Raw genomic sequence first — 13,384 nt, 5'->3', positions numbered from 1 at the left:
CAAAGACAAGCCTCTGTGCAGGTGTCTCAGCGGAACCAAAAAGCATAACTAAGCATAACTACAGTTTTCTGAGAACATGATCCATATTGTTCCCCTGGCATCAACAAGCTGCACCAGAACTCAGGCTGCCATTCCCATGGCCACTGCCAAGCTGGGAATGGGGGATGGTAGGCAGGTAAGCAAAAAACGCCACAATGCTTTCTTACCAAAATTTAGCATCCTCTTTCTTTCTTCATTAAGTATTTCCCTGGTTGCTACAAAGTTTTGAATTAGATTCCAGAGCTCTGAAAAAGTTGATTCTGATATTTTTTCTTTTTGCCAGTTAATGGTTGCTTGAGTGGAGGGACCAATTCTTGGAGCTCCCTACTCTACCATTTTCTGCAACATCACTTCTGTTTATTTTTATTGAAGAATTTTTTAAAGACCTTTACTGCATCTGTACCATTGATACACAGTCATTAAAAAAGGTTCACACCACACAAAATCATATAAAGAAGCAAAAGATCACCCAAATATAGTATTGGGTGTACCTTTAGCCACAATAGTTAGTAGTTAGAGGTAGTTAGAGTTATGGGTATACAATTTTATACAAGTGAGATCACAGAATAAAACCTGGTCTTTCTACTAAATAACTTACCATAGATAGCTTTCCAGGTTATTAAACACAATCCCTCTTCCCCACTTTTAATGACTTGAGGGTATTCCATTTTAGGTATATAGAACATTAACCTAATCAGCTTCCCACTTGTGGACACTTTATTTCTGATTTTTACTATTATAATACTGCGATGAAACTGTTATGCATACATCTTTGTGTACTTGTCCAATGATCTTTAGAGTAAATTCCTAGAAATGAGGGGAAAAAAGATTGAAGAAATAAGAATAGAGCCTTGTTGACCTGTGGGACAATATCAAAGGTCTAAAAAATTTGTAATTGGACTTCCAGCAGGGAAGGGAATGGGGCAGAAAAAATTTGAAAAAATAATGGCCAAAATTTCCCCCAGTTTGGTGAAATCATAAATTTACATATTCAAGAAGTATAAAGAATCCCAAACAAGTCAAATACAAAGAAAGCCATACACTATCAATCTACTGAAAACCAAAGACAGAGAAAATCTTCAAAGCAACCAGAGGTAAAGGCCACTTTACATTCAGGAGAGCAATGATACCAACAGTAACTTATTTCTCATCAAAAACAATAAAGACCAAAAGAGAGTAGAACAATATCTTTAAAGTGCTGAAAGAAAGGAAAAACAACTCTGTCAACCCAGAACTGTAAATCCAGAAAAGAAAAAAATAAAAACATTTTCAAATATACAAAAAAGAAAGAAAATTCATAACCAGCAGTTATACACTCTGAGATATGCCTAAAAGAAGATTTATAGGTTGAAGGAAAATTGTATCAGATGGAAATTAGTATCTTTAGGAAGAAATGAGAGCACTAGAAATGCTAAACATTTCTTTCTTCCTTAACTTCTTTAAAATGAATATGACTTTTAACAGCAAAAACTGTATCATATTGTGATAGATGTAATATAATTATAGCATAAAGGAAAGGTGGGTAAATGGAATAACATGGATGCAAGTTTCTTATATTTTACATGAAGTGGTATTATATTAACTCTAAGTAGTATGTGAGACAAAACAAGCACCAAGTAATGCTCATTCTCTGGTCAAGGGGCCAGGTAGAGGGGTTGCAATGCAGGACGGAACCCTTTGGACATAACTACCCTTCTCCAAACACACATCATGAAAGAAACCATGGCACTCTCCCCACCAGGCACTGTGTGCTGTGGAAACAGTGGGATGGAGCCCTGTGGAACATTCCCCTGCTGCACGCAAGTGAGCAGAGGTAGCACCCTTCAGCCTCCCCACGTGGTGCTGTAGAGACAGAGCCCCTCAGACCATTCCAGTCCTGCAATGCCAAAGCAGTGGCCCTCTCCAGTGAGCACTGTGAAGGCTGCCCAGTGGGGCCCCCATCTACCATGCCTGATTTGCACTAATGACAACAAAGAGGCAGCACCCAACCCCCTCGCTACAAGAGTTGGGGTAGGATTATGGAGAGGAGGGAACGGGAGAACGGTATTCTTTAAGTCTATGTATAAAGCCCTTGGAACACCATCAAGCAGCTATTCATGCAGCTGACTTGAATCAACACAGTAAAACCATGACAACTAACTGGACTATGGAATACCACCTAAAATGGCTTTGAAAATGAAATTGATATTTGGACAACAATCCAAAAAAGTGAGCCAGGATGTGAGTTCTGAACCAATACAGGTAACTTGCCTGCTTAAATAGAAGATGTAAATAGGAACAGGAGTTTCCTATCAGCCTAGTGAGGGTCTTTTTAGAAAATTCCAATTTTATGATGAAAGTTAATGGGAATATTAGATTTACTATATAATAACTGAGTTGGAGTAATGTGCCTATACAAAAATATTAAAATTTCTGCTTTTTCAAATATTCTTCTCATCAGTCCATTTACATACATGCATAGTAAGGAATATATTCAAACCAAAACCTATTATTTACAGCCTCCAAGCATTTGAGATCTTTCTTCCACTAGAAATATTTCTTGAAAAACATTAAAAGCAAATATTTACAAAAATCACATTTTTCTAGGCTTATTATTTCACAGATAACCTGAAAGTTTACACCAACATCATTCTTTAAGCCTTATATTAAAAAATTACTGTCCAATTTCTGTCAAGGAAGCCTAGATAAGAATTTTTAAAATGTTGATTAAGAACACTGCACTCAACTAAAAATCTGTGAAGAGCTCTCAGAAGAGAGCTCTCAAGATAGAAATCTGATAAATTTGTAGCAAATTCTTCCTCAGGACCAGATTTTTATAATATCTAATATTGAAATTATTCCACAGAATCTGGCCCTGGATAAATGATTACTACTATTAATTATACAACTTTAAGTTGCAGATTTTGAGGAAAAGAAAAGAAGCAAGGAGCTACATTTAAGAGTGACATTTCTAGGTTGAAGAGAACATGTACTTAACTTCTTAAAAGAAGACTTAATAAGTTTTTTTCAACGGATAAACAACTGTGTGAGAGAAGTATGCAGCACCAGCTGACTTAAATTTTCAGCTCTAACTTGACACCACTTACTCAGTAAGTAGAAAAGGTGAAGAATCTCAATAAGCATTGCCCTTCTTACCTTTCACCATACGAACTTGCCTTGACCCTCCAAATAGATTAGTTCTCATTACTAGGAACAGCCTGTACCTTCTTGTAAAATTTATTACAACTGTAATTAAATAACTGAGTGGGTAATTAATCATTTAATACCTGTCTTAGCAACAAGAAAGTAAATTCCACAAGGGGAATGTCTGCTTGGCATTTTTTAAAAAGATGTGCAGGAAGTAATTGTGCAGTAGGTAATTTGGTTTTGACTCAAAATGCTTATAGCATTTACATCTTAGTGAACAGAATTACTTCCCAATAAAGATGTATATGTTCTATATCACCTTAAAAACAATTTTCCATGTTTTAATTATATATACATATAAATTAAATAGCTTCAAAACTCAACATTTGTTTAAAAAGGAAAGAAAACTGAATTACATAATTAGAGAATCCAATGAATTTTGCAAGCAAAATAAAATTAAAGTATAAATCTAGTTTTTTCCCTCTTCAAAAATTATACAAAGCATATCTTTTATTTGAAAATTTTAGAAAATGCAGTTATGAAAAAAAATCACCTATCACTTCAAACTCCAGGGATAACCATTGTTAAAATGTGTTATATTGTCAGCCTATTTTTCTGTTCATATATAGACACATATCTTTACACAAATAGGACCATCCTATGCATAAAATGTGTAACTTTTTTCTGACTATATATCTTAAAAATCTTTTCATGGCATTATGAAAGCAGATTATCACTTTTAATAGCTATATAACAATCATCATAATAATTATATTCCATAATTAAATAATGTCCTAATGTTGGAGATTTAGGTTGCTTTTCATTTGTTAAACTATAAATAACACTTCATTGAGCATTCTTTTTTTTTTTTTGGCCACGCTGCGTGGTTTGCGGGATCTTAGTTTCCTGACCAGGCCCTCAGCAGTGAAAGCACCGAGTCCTAACCACTGGACTGCCAGGGAAATTCCACATTGAGCATTCTTTATCCTACTATTTCCGTAGGATAAATTCCTAGACCTGGAGTTGCTGGGTGGAGGTACAGTATATGTACATTTCTTGGGGCTCCAACATACAATGTCAAATTATCCTCCAGAAAGTTTTGAACAAATCAACATACATATCTATTTCTAGATACCATTCTAGGAATAGACAGAACGTAGTTTAATCAAATAACTCATAAAGTCTAAATGATAATCATATGAAGGGAGATATTATAAAGTTAATAAAAATCATGCAAAAAGAAAAAATAATTGCAAGAGTTCCAAATATTTTCTGTGAAAATATACAACAGAAGTAAAACAAAACAAAAAAATCCACTGGTAATTCAATGAATGTAAATGCTCCAATAGTATTTAAAACCAGTTATTTTGAAAGAATCAATTTAGAAAGTTGAGACAATATCATCACACACATTACTCATATACTATAAACATTTTCCCTGTAGCAAAATGATAGGGTATAGATCATTCCTAAGGACAAGATTCTTATAATATCTAATACTGAAATTCTGACATAAAATATGGCTCATGGATAAATGACTGTTACTATTAATTATATAACTTTAAGTAACAGATTATGAGAGATAAAATAATTACATCCACAAAGTAATTTTAAATGAAGCAGATGCTAAGGAAGAATCAGAAGAATAAATTACTATATGAGGTTCTTTTTGTTTATCTTTTCAATTAGACTACCCTTTTGGTATCACTGTCATTGTCATTTACTATTTCATCTCTAAAATAAAAGTATTTTTTCTACAGTAGGGCAAGCATTATCACTCTCAGAACTGAGAAGGACTATCAAACATCTCACGTGTTTTAAGTGTTCCTTCCAGTATGATCTGAGGATAACCAGGGAACTTCTTAAAAATACAACTCTCTGGACCCCATTCTCCTGAAATTTTGATTAATTACATTGCAAATGGGGGCTCAAGAATATGTATTTTAGCAACGCCCAGGTGATACTTATGAACTCTGAAATTTAGGTAACTTGATTTATTACTGTAATGATTACACAGGGATCGAATAAAATTATATTGCACAAAGCCAGCACAAATTATACCATACCATAAGAGGACATTATCCTCAGGCCAGCACCAAGACAGTGAGGTACTCAAGTTGAAATCCAAATAATTATTCTTGACTCTTCCCACTTTTTTTAATTAATTAATTAATTAATTAATTAATTAATTATTTTTGCGGTACGCGGGCCTCTCACTGTTGTGGCCTCTCCCGTTGCGGAGCACAGGCTCCGGACGCTCAGGCTCAGCGGCCATGGCTTACGGGCCCAGCCGCTCCGCGGCATGTGGGATCTTCCCGGACCGGGGCACGAACCTGTGTCCCCTGCATCGGCAGGAGGACTCTCAACCACTGTGCCACCAGGGAAGCCCTCTTCCCACTTTTTATAGCAAGAATTTATCCCTTAAACCTGTCCACTTCTTTCCATCCCCACTGCTATTCCCTATTATTCAGGCTAACATTATTTTCTTGTACTACTGCAATAGCCTCTAATTAGCCATCCTGCCTTCAGTCTACCTCCCCTCTAATCCAACGTCCCTGCTGACCTCACAGTATGCTTCCCTAAAATTCCACATCTAAAAGGTCACTTAACATGGATCCATGGCTCACCACTGCCCTGAGGATAAAACCCAAACTACTACAACCTCACTGACATTTTAATTTGTCTGACAAACAATAATTCTTTGCCTTTACGTGTTCTGTTTCCTCTTCTGCACCACTATTCCTGATACCAAATCAATATTTCCAATATTTGAATATTATCATGTTACTACCCACCATCCATGGCTCTCTACTAACTAACATATTGGTTTTCCAACTTCATTGTTTTAGCTGCTCAAAGGAAATCTTATATTGGATGCTCAAATATCAAAGTTGATTAATGTAGAGCTTTTCTGGGTGGAGGAGGACAAGGGGCTCAACCTCCTCACCTCTTTTCTACACCACAGTAACCCCTAAGGGGGCTCCACATAAAATAACTAGATTTTAAAATAGTAAAATCTAGACTCTTTTAGATGGCAAACACAGATCTGGTCTGAGAATATCTTTTCTGTATTATCTCCTGGTAACATCCCATGCAAAATCTTATTGACATTGCACAAAAAGCACCATACTTTGATGCACAAGAGGTTCCTTCTGCCTACAACTCTCTTCTCCCACCATGTCTCCTTGAAGAACTACTAATTCTTCAAGCCTCAGCTCTCAGTCAGTGTCCCACTGGCAGAGTTAGGCTCTGTCACTCCTCTATTGTGCTTGCACACAGCAACCTCATGTATAGCACTGACACAGTCTTATAGTCTGATTCTCCACCAGACTGTCAACAACTTGAGTGAAAATCTTTACATCTTCCCATCCCCAGTTTCCAAAATACTCTCTGATGACTAGAATATATTTGATATCTATTGAATAAAAGAAAATACGTTCAAAATGTTAATCTCAAGTCTTAAAAAATTATTACAATATATTCAGTCTATTCAGTTGAACAAGGTAAGAACAAAAGTCTTTTAGAAAATTTACTTTTCCCGAATAGTTGACATTCTAAAAATAGGTTTGGTGTTTAATTAAGTAAATCTTTAATTCAGTTATTCAGATCAATTCAATGCCCCAAGTTTTTTAAATTTTTAAATATTTTCATCAAAATGGCAAATTTAAATTATTATGCTTAAATTGACTTATTAGTGAATTACTGAGTATCTACTGCGTTGTACAGATAATAGAGAATCATTAAGCTATTGGATCTTATAAACTATCTACGGAGTCAAAAATAATATACGTAAAACTAAAATGGATGATATAAGAGTATAATACACTGAGAAAATGAGAATATATATTCTATAGGCTGAGAATCATTGATAGAAAATCAGATGAAAATGAGATGGTCTAACTTAACATCCTTATGTTAAAACTAAGAAAAGAGATCTAGGTGAGAGGAAGTTAGAAAAATAGATAAATAAACTTTATCTATGGAAGGTATCATGAAAAGAAGTCAAATATGAAGTGAGCCTTAAAAAATAGGAAGAACTCATTAAGTATAAGAGATGAGAGCATTCCAAGAAAAGAGAAGATGAGGACATTAGTGAGGGGCAGAGAAGATTCATGAGTCTGATTTAAACAGATACAAATTAGAGAGTTATGGGGAGAAAAGACAAGAGGTTTTATGGCACCAGGTTTCAGACAGCTTCAAAGTCAGGCAGAGGACTTTATATTTCATATGATAAAAAACAAGCAACCAGAAAACTTAATAGGTCATTTAAAAAGCTCTAAGAATTCTAAATTAACTGTCCTGTTTTGCATTTGAGGAAAATAAGCCACAGAAAAATTATGTGATTTCCTCATAGTTGGGAACAGTATGGAATAGCCCCACTCATATAATGCTGCCACCTCTGGAGCACTTTGATGAAACAATTCATTCTTCAAGTACAGTGAGTAAATACTGTTGAACTTGGCTGTTTGCCTAAGTTCTAAACAGAATTTGTATAGAGGGCATATTCTCTTGTGAGGGAAAAATCTCACACACATTCAAATATGAATCCTTTGGTTTTAAAATGACCATTTAAAAAATTTAGTATCAATTCCTTACCAAAAATATGCAACAAAAACTTTTGTATGAAACATATTGACAGTTAAAAAAAATAAGGTTCAAAAAAAGGTTCAAATCTATATTGATTGGGCATAAATTTTAACACTTTACCATCTTTCACAACCATGCTTAAAATAAGTATTTCCAGAAAGATAGTAGAGAACATACCCAATCTTCAGATTGAACTTAAAGAGCTTATATGGTCCCATAAATCTGGAATTGATTGAACCAGTATATTAAGAAGACAAACTAGAAAGATGCAGTCAAATGCATCACTGAAAATGTTTTTTAAAGATTGAGAACCAGGTGTGTTGTGCATTATGACAGCACATCTGTGATTGCTTACCACTATAACTTACCCCAGTTTTATCACACAAGCGTAAAGTATGAAATGATCCAACAGCAAATAATTCTCCATCTGGAGCCCAGGCAACTGAGGTAATAGGATGCTCATGAGGTTGTGAACTATACAGAGGGCGGCCGTAGCTATCCCATACCTACAAAAAACATATTAAAAAGAATCTTTTATAAGTCACCACGTTATTACAAACAAGTTTGTAGCTTCTAGTAAAGTATCAAGTAAAGATTTAGAAGTCATCACTTTATAATATTAGCAATTACATGTCTTTACTATCCAACAAGGCAAGGTGGGGGTAGGGAAGCTGTCTGGAAACCTAAATATCTGCCCCCAAAATGTTATTGGTATCATCATGATAATTTCAGATTTTACTAACTCTTTAATTAATCATAAAAACTACCCATTTTAACCCTTTTAAATTTAATAATAAAGTTTTGAGATGTTCAGTGTTTTGCTTAAATTTTTTTGTCCAGTAAGTGCTCTATCAACTTTCCCTAAAAGTATTTATTTCAGTAAATTCCCTCTAACTATAGTTAACTTAAATCTTATTCTTCCTCATAAATTATTTTGGTCTGAAGCTGATTAATGATTAATAAACCAGTTAAGATTGACTTTTTTTTTTTTTTTTTTGTGGTACGTGGGCCTCTCACTGTTGTGGCCTCTCCGGTTGCGGAGCACAGGCTCCGGACGCGCAAGCTCAGCGGCCATGGCTCACGGGCCCAGCTGCTCTGCGGCATGTGGGATCCTCCCGGACCGGGGCACGAACCTGTGTCCCCTGCATCGGCAGGCGGACTCTCAACCACTGCGCCACCAGGGAAGCCCAAGACTGACTTTTTAAAACTAGGAGTTGTTTTCATGTTGCTACTCATTAAATCAAATTCTATAGGTCAGGGACTTCCCTGGTGGTGCAATGGATAAGACTCCACGCTCTCAATGCAGGGGGCCCAGGTCTGATCCCTGGTCAGGGAGCTAGATCCCACATGCGTGCCGCAACTAAGAGTTCGCAGGCCGCAACTAAGAGTTCGCATGCCACAACTAAGGAGCCTGCCTGCCACAACTAAGACCCCATGTGACCAAATAAATAAATATTTTTTTAAATGGTTAAAATGGTAAATTAAAAAAAAATTCTATAGGTCAATGAAATAGGCCAAATTAGAAAGGCAACACTTCAAAATGCTGAAAATTATAAAATAACAATTTGCTAAATTATTAGAGTTAAAAGATATGGCTAAAGAGAAGGACTAAAAGAATACTCTTATATGCTGAATACTTTTCACCGAAATTCGATTCTTTCAACCAGGTGATAAATTCAAACAGTATTCAAACATTACATACCTTATATTTACAGTCTTCGCCAGCAGATAAAATTAAATCATTGACTGAGTTCCAGTCTACTTTTAAAATAATGCCATCGTGAGCTTTCCACTATGAGAAAAAAATAAGATATTTATTATAACTTCAAGAGCACTGAAAAGTTTTTTAAATAAGAAAAGGCATTTTGCCTCTTTCTAATGATTCTCTTGTCGTCTTCCTGAAGAAGACTCCTATCTTCCTTTCATAACCATTATGCTTATTTCATTTCCAATTTAAACTAATGAAAAGCACCTTGCACTATGACATCTACTATATAACTCACATCCTTATCAATTTCCTCAATTGCCTGGACTCCAGATGGAAAATCACTTGCTGTTGAACTATTCCAAGCTTGACATCTGTGTGATAATAATGGAATGAATATGTTATGTACTCCAAAACTTACTTGAATCCAAATTTTGCTCCCTTTGCACAGTTGATCTCGTTACTGATACTGCCTTCATTCTTGTTTACTAATTCTTTTATTTTTTTAAAAAAACTTCTACTACATGAACATTCTCTTTAGCACTCTCTTCATTCTCTTCTGTACATTCCCCTAAGCTTCATTCTCTTTATCTTCCTGTCCCTGGAGTAGTCACTAACTACTCTGAGAAAATTCTGCTGCATTACCATATAACAAAAGGTTTCCCACAGATATATATTCTACACATATATAGAATGCATACATATCTGTGTATATATCTAAGTCACCCAAAAATTGGCGATCTAGAAATTAAGCGTGGATGTCTTCTTGATCTTAAATACAATTTATGTGCTCATTTAGATATTAACCACACACATAATTAAAAGCCATTAATCTTTCACTAGGTTTAAGCAGAATAATATAACTGAAAAAGAATTAATTTTTCTTGAAGACTATAAGATACATTTTAATGTCTGAACCAACTAACTTTGTTTCAAAGAGTGACTGATTTTAAGGGTTTTCTCTCTACAGAGCCTTCCCGGGAAAATCTATTATTCTTAATGTATACAGAAAAAAAACATCAAATTAGGGTCAAATAAGCCCTAAGAATAAGCAATAATTCATAGCTTGTTTTATTCAGATACATAAAAATACACTCTGTCAAAAATGAACATTTTGATAAAGCAATAATTTTCACAATTTACTACTAAATTAATCCAATGTCCTAAAATAAACTGCAAAGACAAAAATAACAAAATAGAGATATATAGAGATACACACATGCAGAGATTCTCAAGAGTTTCATTTTAAAACTACAAAAATAATATTTTCCATATTCAAAAGTTAGGAACAAAATACGGTTTAAATTTTCCTTGTACTATAATTTAGGGTATCAATTATACATTACATATATTCACATATTACATGTAATGCATAGACGGTTTTCAATTATTTCTTAATGTATTAGGCATTTTGTAAAATTCCTTTGAATCGTGAGCTCTTCACAGAAGGCAGAAACTATGTTCTGTTTCACTTTTAATACGTTACACCCCAGCATAGCGCCTAGGATATAGTAAGTATGCACTACATTCCCACTGAATGACTAAATAAACAGAAGTCTCCTCACTATGAAACCAAGTTCTGGGTCTCTAGAAGAGTCCCTAAAGCTCTTAAGGGAAATGAGATATATACTTTTGAACTGTATTCTACAAGCAAGAATTAAGTAAGCATTCTTTTTTGTGAATAATCCAAATTTGAGCATGTGTTTATGCCCAAGGAGAATTGCTGCAGTTTTAATTTTCCAAAAGGAATAGAAGATTTGCATGAAGTTACTAATTATACTTTAACCCCTTCTCCACTCTAGCTGAATTTTGGCAATGGGTACTTTTCTTTCACTCCACTACCTCCTGGGCCAAAGGTTTTACCAAGCCACAAAACGATAATTTATCAATGGTGATTTAAGCATCTTCCTGAGTTTCACTTACATATGCCTAATTACAGGTATCTTAACAAATCACATAACTATAAACTAAACGATTCATCTGGCCTGCTTTTGCTGTATGATTTCAAAACACATTTTCAGAATATAAGTGGTATTAGAAGGACTCTGACTAAAGGCAGTCAGAGCCAGTCCTCTTTCCTAGCTTATTCCTTTTGCCCAAATTCTTCTCTTTCTGTTGTTCCACAGTTCTTAGCAGAGTGTTCTGCAGGTAGTAAAAATGTAAGTGCATGATGACTGTGTGGAATATGTATAGCATAATCTACATAATCTACATAATATGGAATCTCAAAGCCATTTCTATATCCTTACTCTCCAAATTCTACATCTACTCACTGTTAAACCTAATGCTTCTTCTTAAAACACTTTTTATACCTGCTGTAGCCAGTCAATCTCCAGCACCAAATCCCTTACCCAGGATGTGGTCATTCTATACCTTTTAACTGGCCTCCATGGCTCTAATTTATTAAGGGCTGACTGAAAGGTAGAGATGATATAATAACACCTCAATATCAACAATAACTACTCTTCATTGTGTGCACTCAATATTTTGATTATATGCACTGTCCCATGCACTTTGCAATTTAACTCATTTAATCCTCACAACATTCCTATCAAGTAGGTATTAGCATCACATCTATGAGATGAGAACGCTGAGGCTCTAAGATATTTTATAACTTGCCTAAAGTCACATATAAGTAAGTGAACATTTGAACCCAGGTGACTAACTCCAAAGCCTGTAATCTTATTACCCACACTACACTGTGTCATTATCAAAATATGAAGAAAATGATTCTGCCTCTTCGCACTGAAATCAAACATCAAAATCCTGGATATAGGCTTAAAGGTTTTTCACTAATTTGTCCTCCCCTGACCTGTCTTAACTGCCACTATTGTTTTGCTTCCCTATAATTGGTAAAATTATATATACCCAATTGTTCTAAACATTACATTGACTCCCCCTCCACTCTAAAAATACTAAAAGAATTCTAGGGTCTTAGAGAAAGCTCAAGGGTACTGAACAGACAATGAGGAGGAGGAGGAGGAAGACACTAGAGGTGATGATAAAAAATACAGTCTAAACAACCTCTTTAAGTTTTATGATTTAGTCCTGTTTTGTCTCAAATCTATACATGTTAGGTTGACTCTCTTCAATTTAAAGATGGCTATTATGCCAAATCATGTGATAATTTAGTAACTCAGAACACATTTATGACTTACTGGTATAATGTGAGTTGGAAAAACGGGGAAGTGAACCTCGTTGGAAACATAACCAGATATCCCCTGTTCTGTAACAAAGGCCGGTAAAACCACTCACTTAAGAGCCTCAACTATAACAAGACCACCCAGAAAAAAGGGACTCCTAAGAAAGTGACCTCTCACTTAGCAGTCTGGCAGACCCCAATAACAATTTACAAATGCCTGAGAAGTACCTGTAAAACTTTAGCATTTGGTTGAAGAGGTTTAATGATCAGCTGTTTGCCTGCTGTGTAAAGAACCTTTTCTGAATCAGGGCCCCATGCTACTGAATACACTGGTGTTCCTGTAAAAAGGAAAAGAAAAAAACCTGATAAACTTTAATCATTATGCTTTATAAAAGGGAGATGGTTAGGAAAATCAAAAAAGCAATTTGGGGTGTCATTTCATTTCCTCCTTATTCAATGGCCCATCCAAACTGCAGTATATAGCCTGATACTGAAACATAGACCAGGTTAAGACTGACTGTTGAAAATCTACTGTGAGCAACTGATAAACTATATTTTTTACTAATTTTGATCTTGCTGAGAAAATACAGAGCTTTTAGGACTTCGAGAGTGTTCTATGGAAATACGTAAAATAAATATACTTCATTATGTTAAGATATAAAGAGGTATCAGAAAAGTCATGATTTATCATTTCCCATCATCAACAGCTCTTGTGTAGTGGTTTGATATGATTTCAAATCCACTCGTTCACGACAAAATGAAGTTGTTTTGACCTAAGAATGAAG

At 35.0% G+C, this 13,384-nt stretch overlaps 1 protein-coding gene across 1 annotated transcript in view; it reads right to left on the bottom strand.

The window, feature by feature from the left end:
- IFT80 (intraflagellar transport 80) overlaps positions 1–13,384 on the bottom strand; it is a gene marked incomplete at both ends in the record, with an annotated part of 95,574 nt that overhangs the window by 57,990 nt on the left and 24,200 nt on the right. Inside the window, 3 exons of the mRNA XM_079705233.1 lie at positions 8,121–8,258; positions 9,455–9,544; positions 12,828–12,937. Coding sequence (XP_079561359.1) covers positions 8,121–8,258; positions 9,455–9,544; positions 12,828–12,937 — 338 coding nt within the window. The remainder of the gene's footprint in view (positions 1–8,120; positions 8,259–9,454; positions 9,545–12,827; positions 12,938–13,384) is intronic.

The sequence above is a fragment of the Hyperoodon ampullatus genome, assembly GCF_949752795.1.
Source record: "Hyperoodon ampullatus genome assembly, chromosome: 5".
In the NCBI taxonomy this organism is placed as follows: domain Eukaryota; kingdom Metazoa; phylum Chordata; class Mammalia; order Artiodactyla; family Ziphiidae; genus Hyperoodon; species Hyperoodon ampullatus.
Note: the sequence above shows the minus strand (reverse complement) of the source record. Positions and strands in the feature narration are given on the sequence as shown.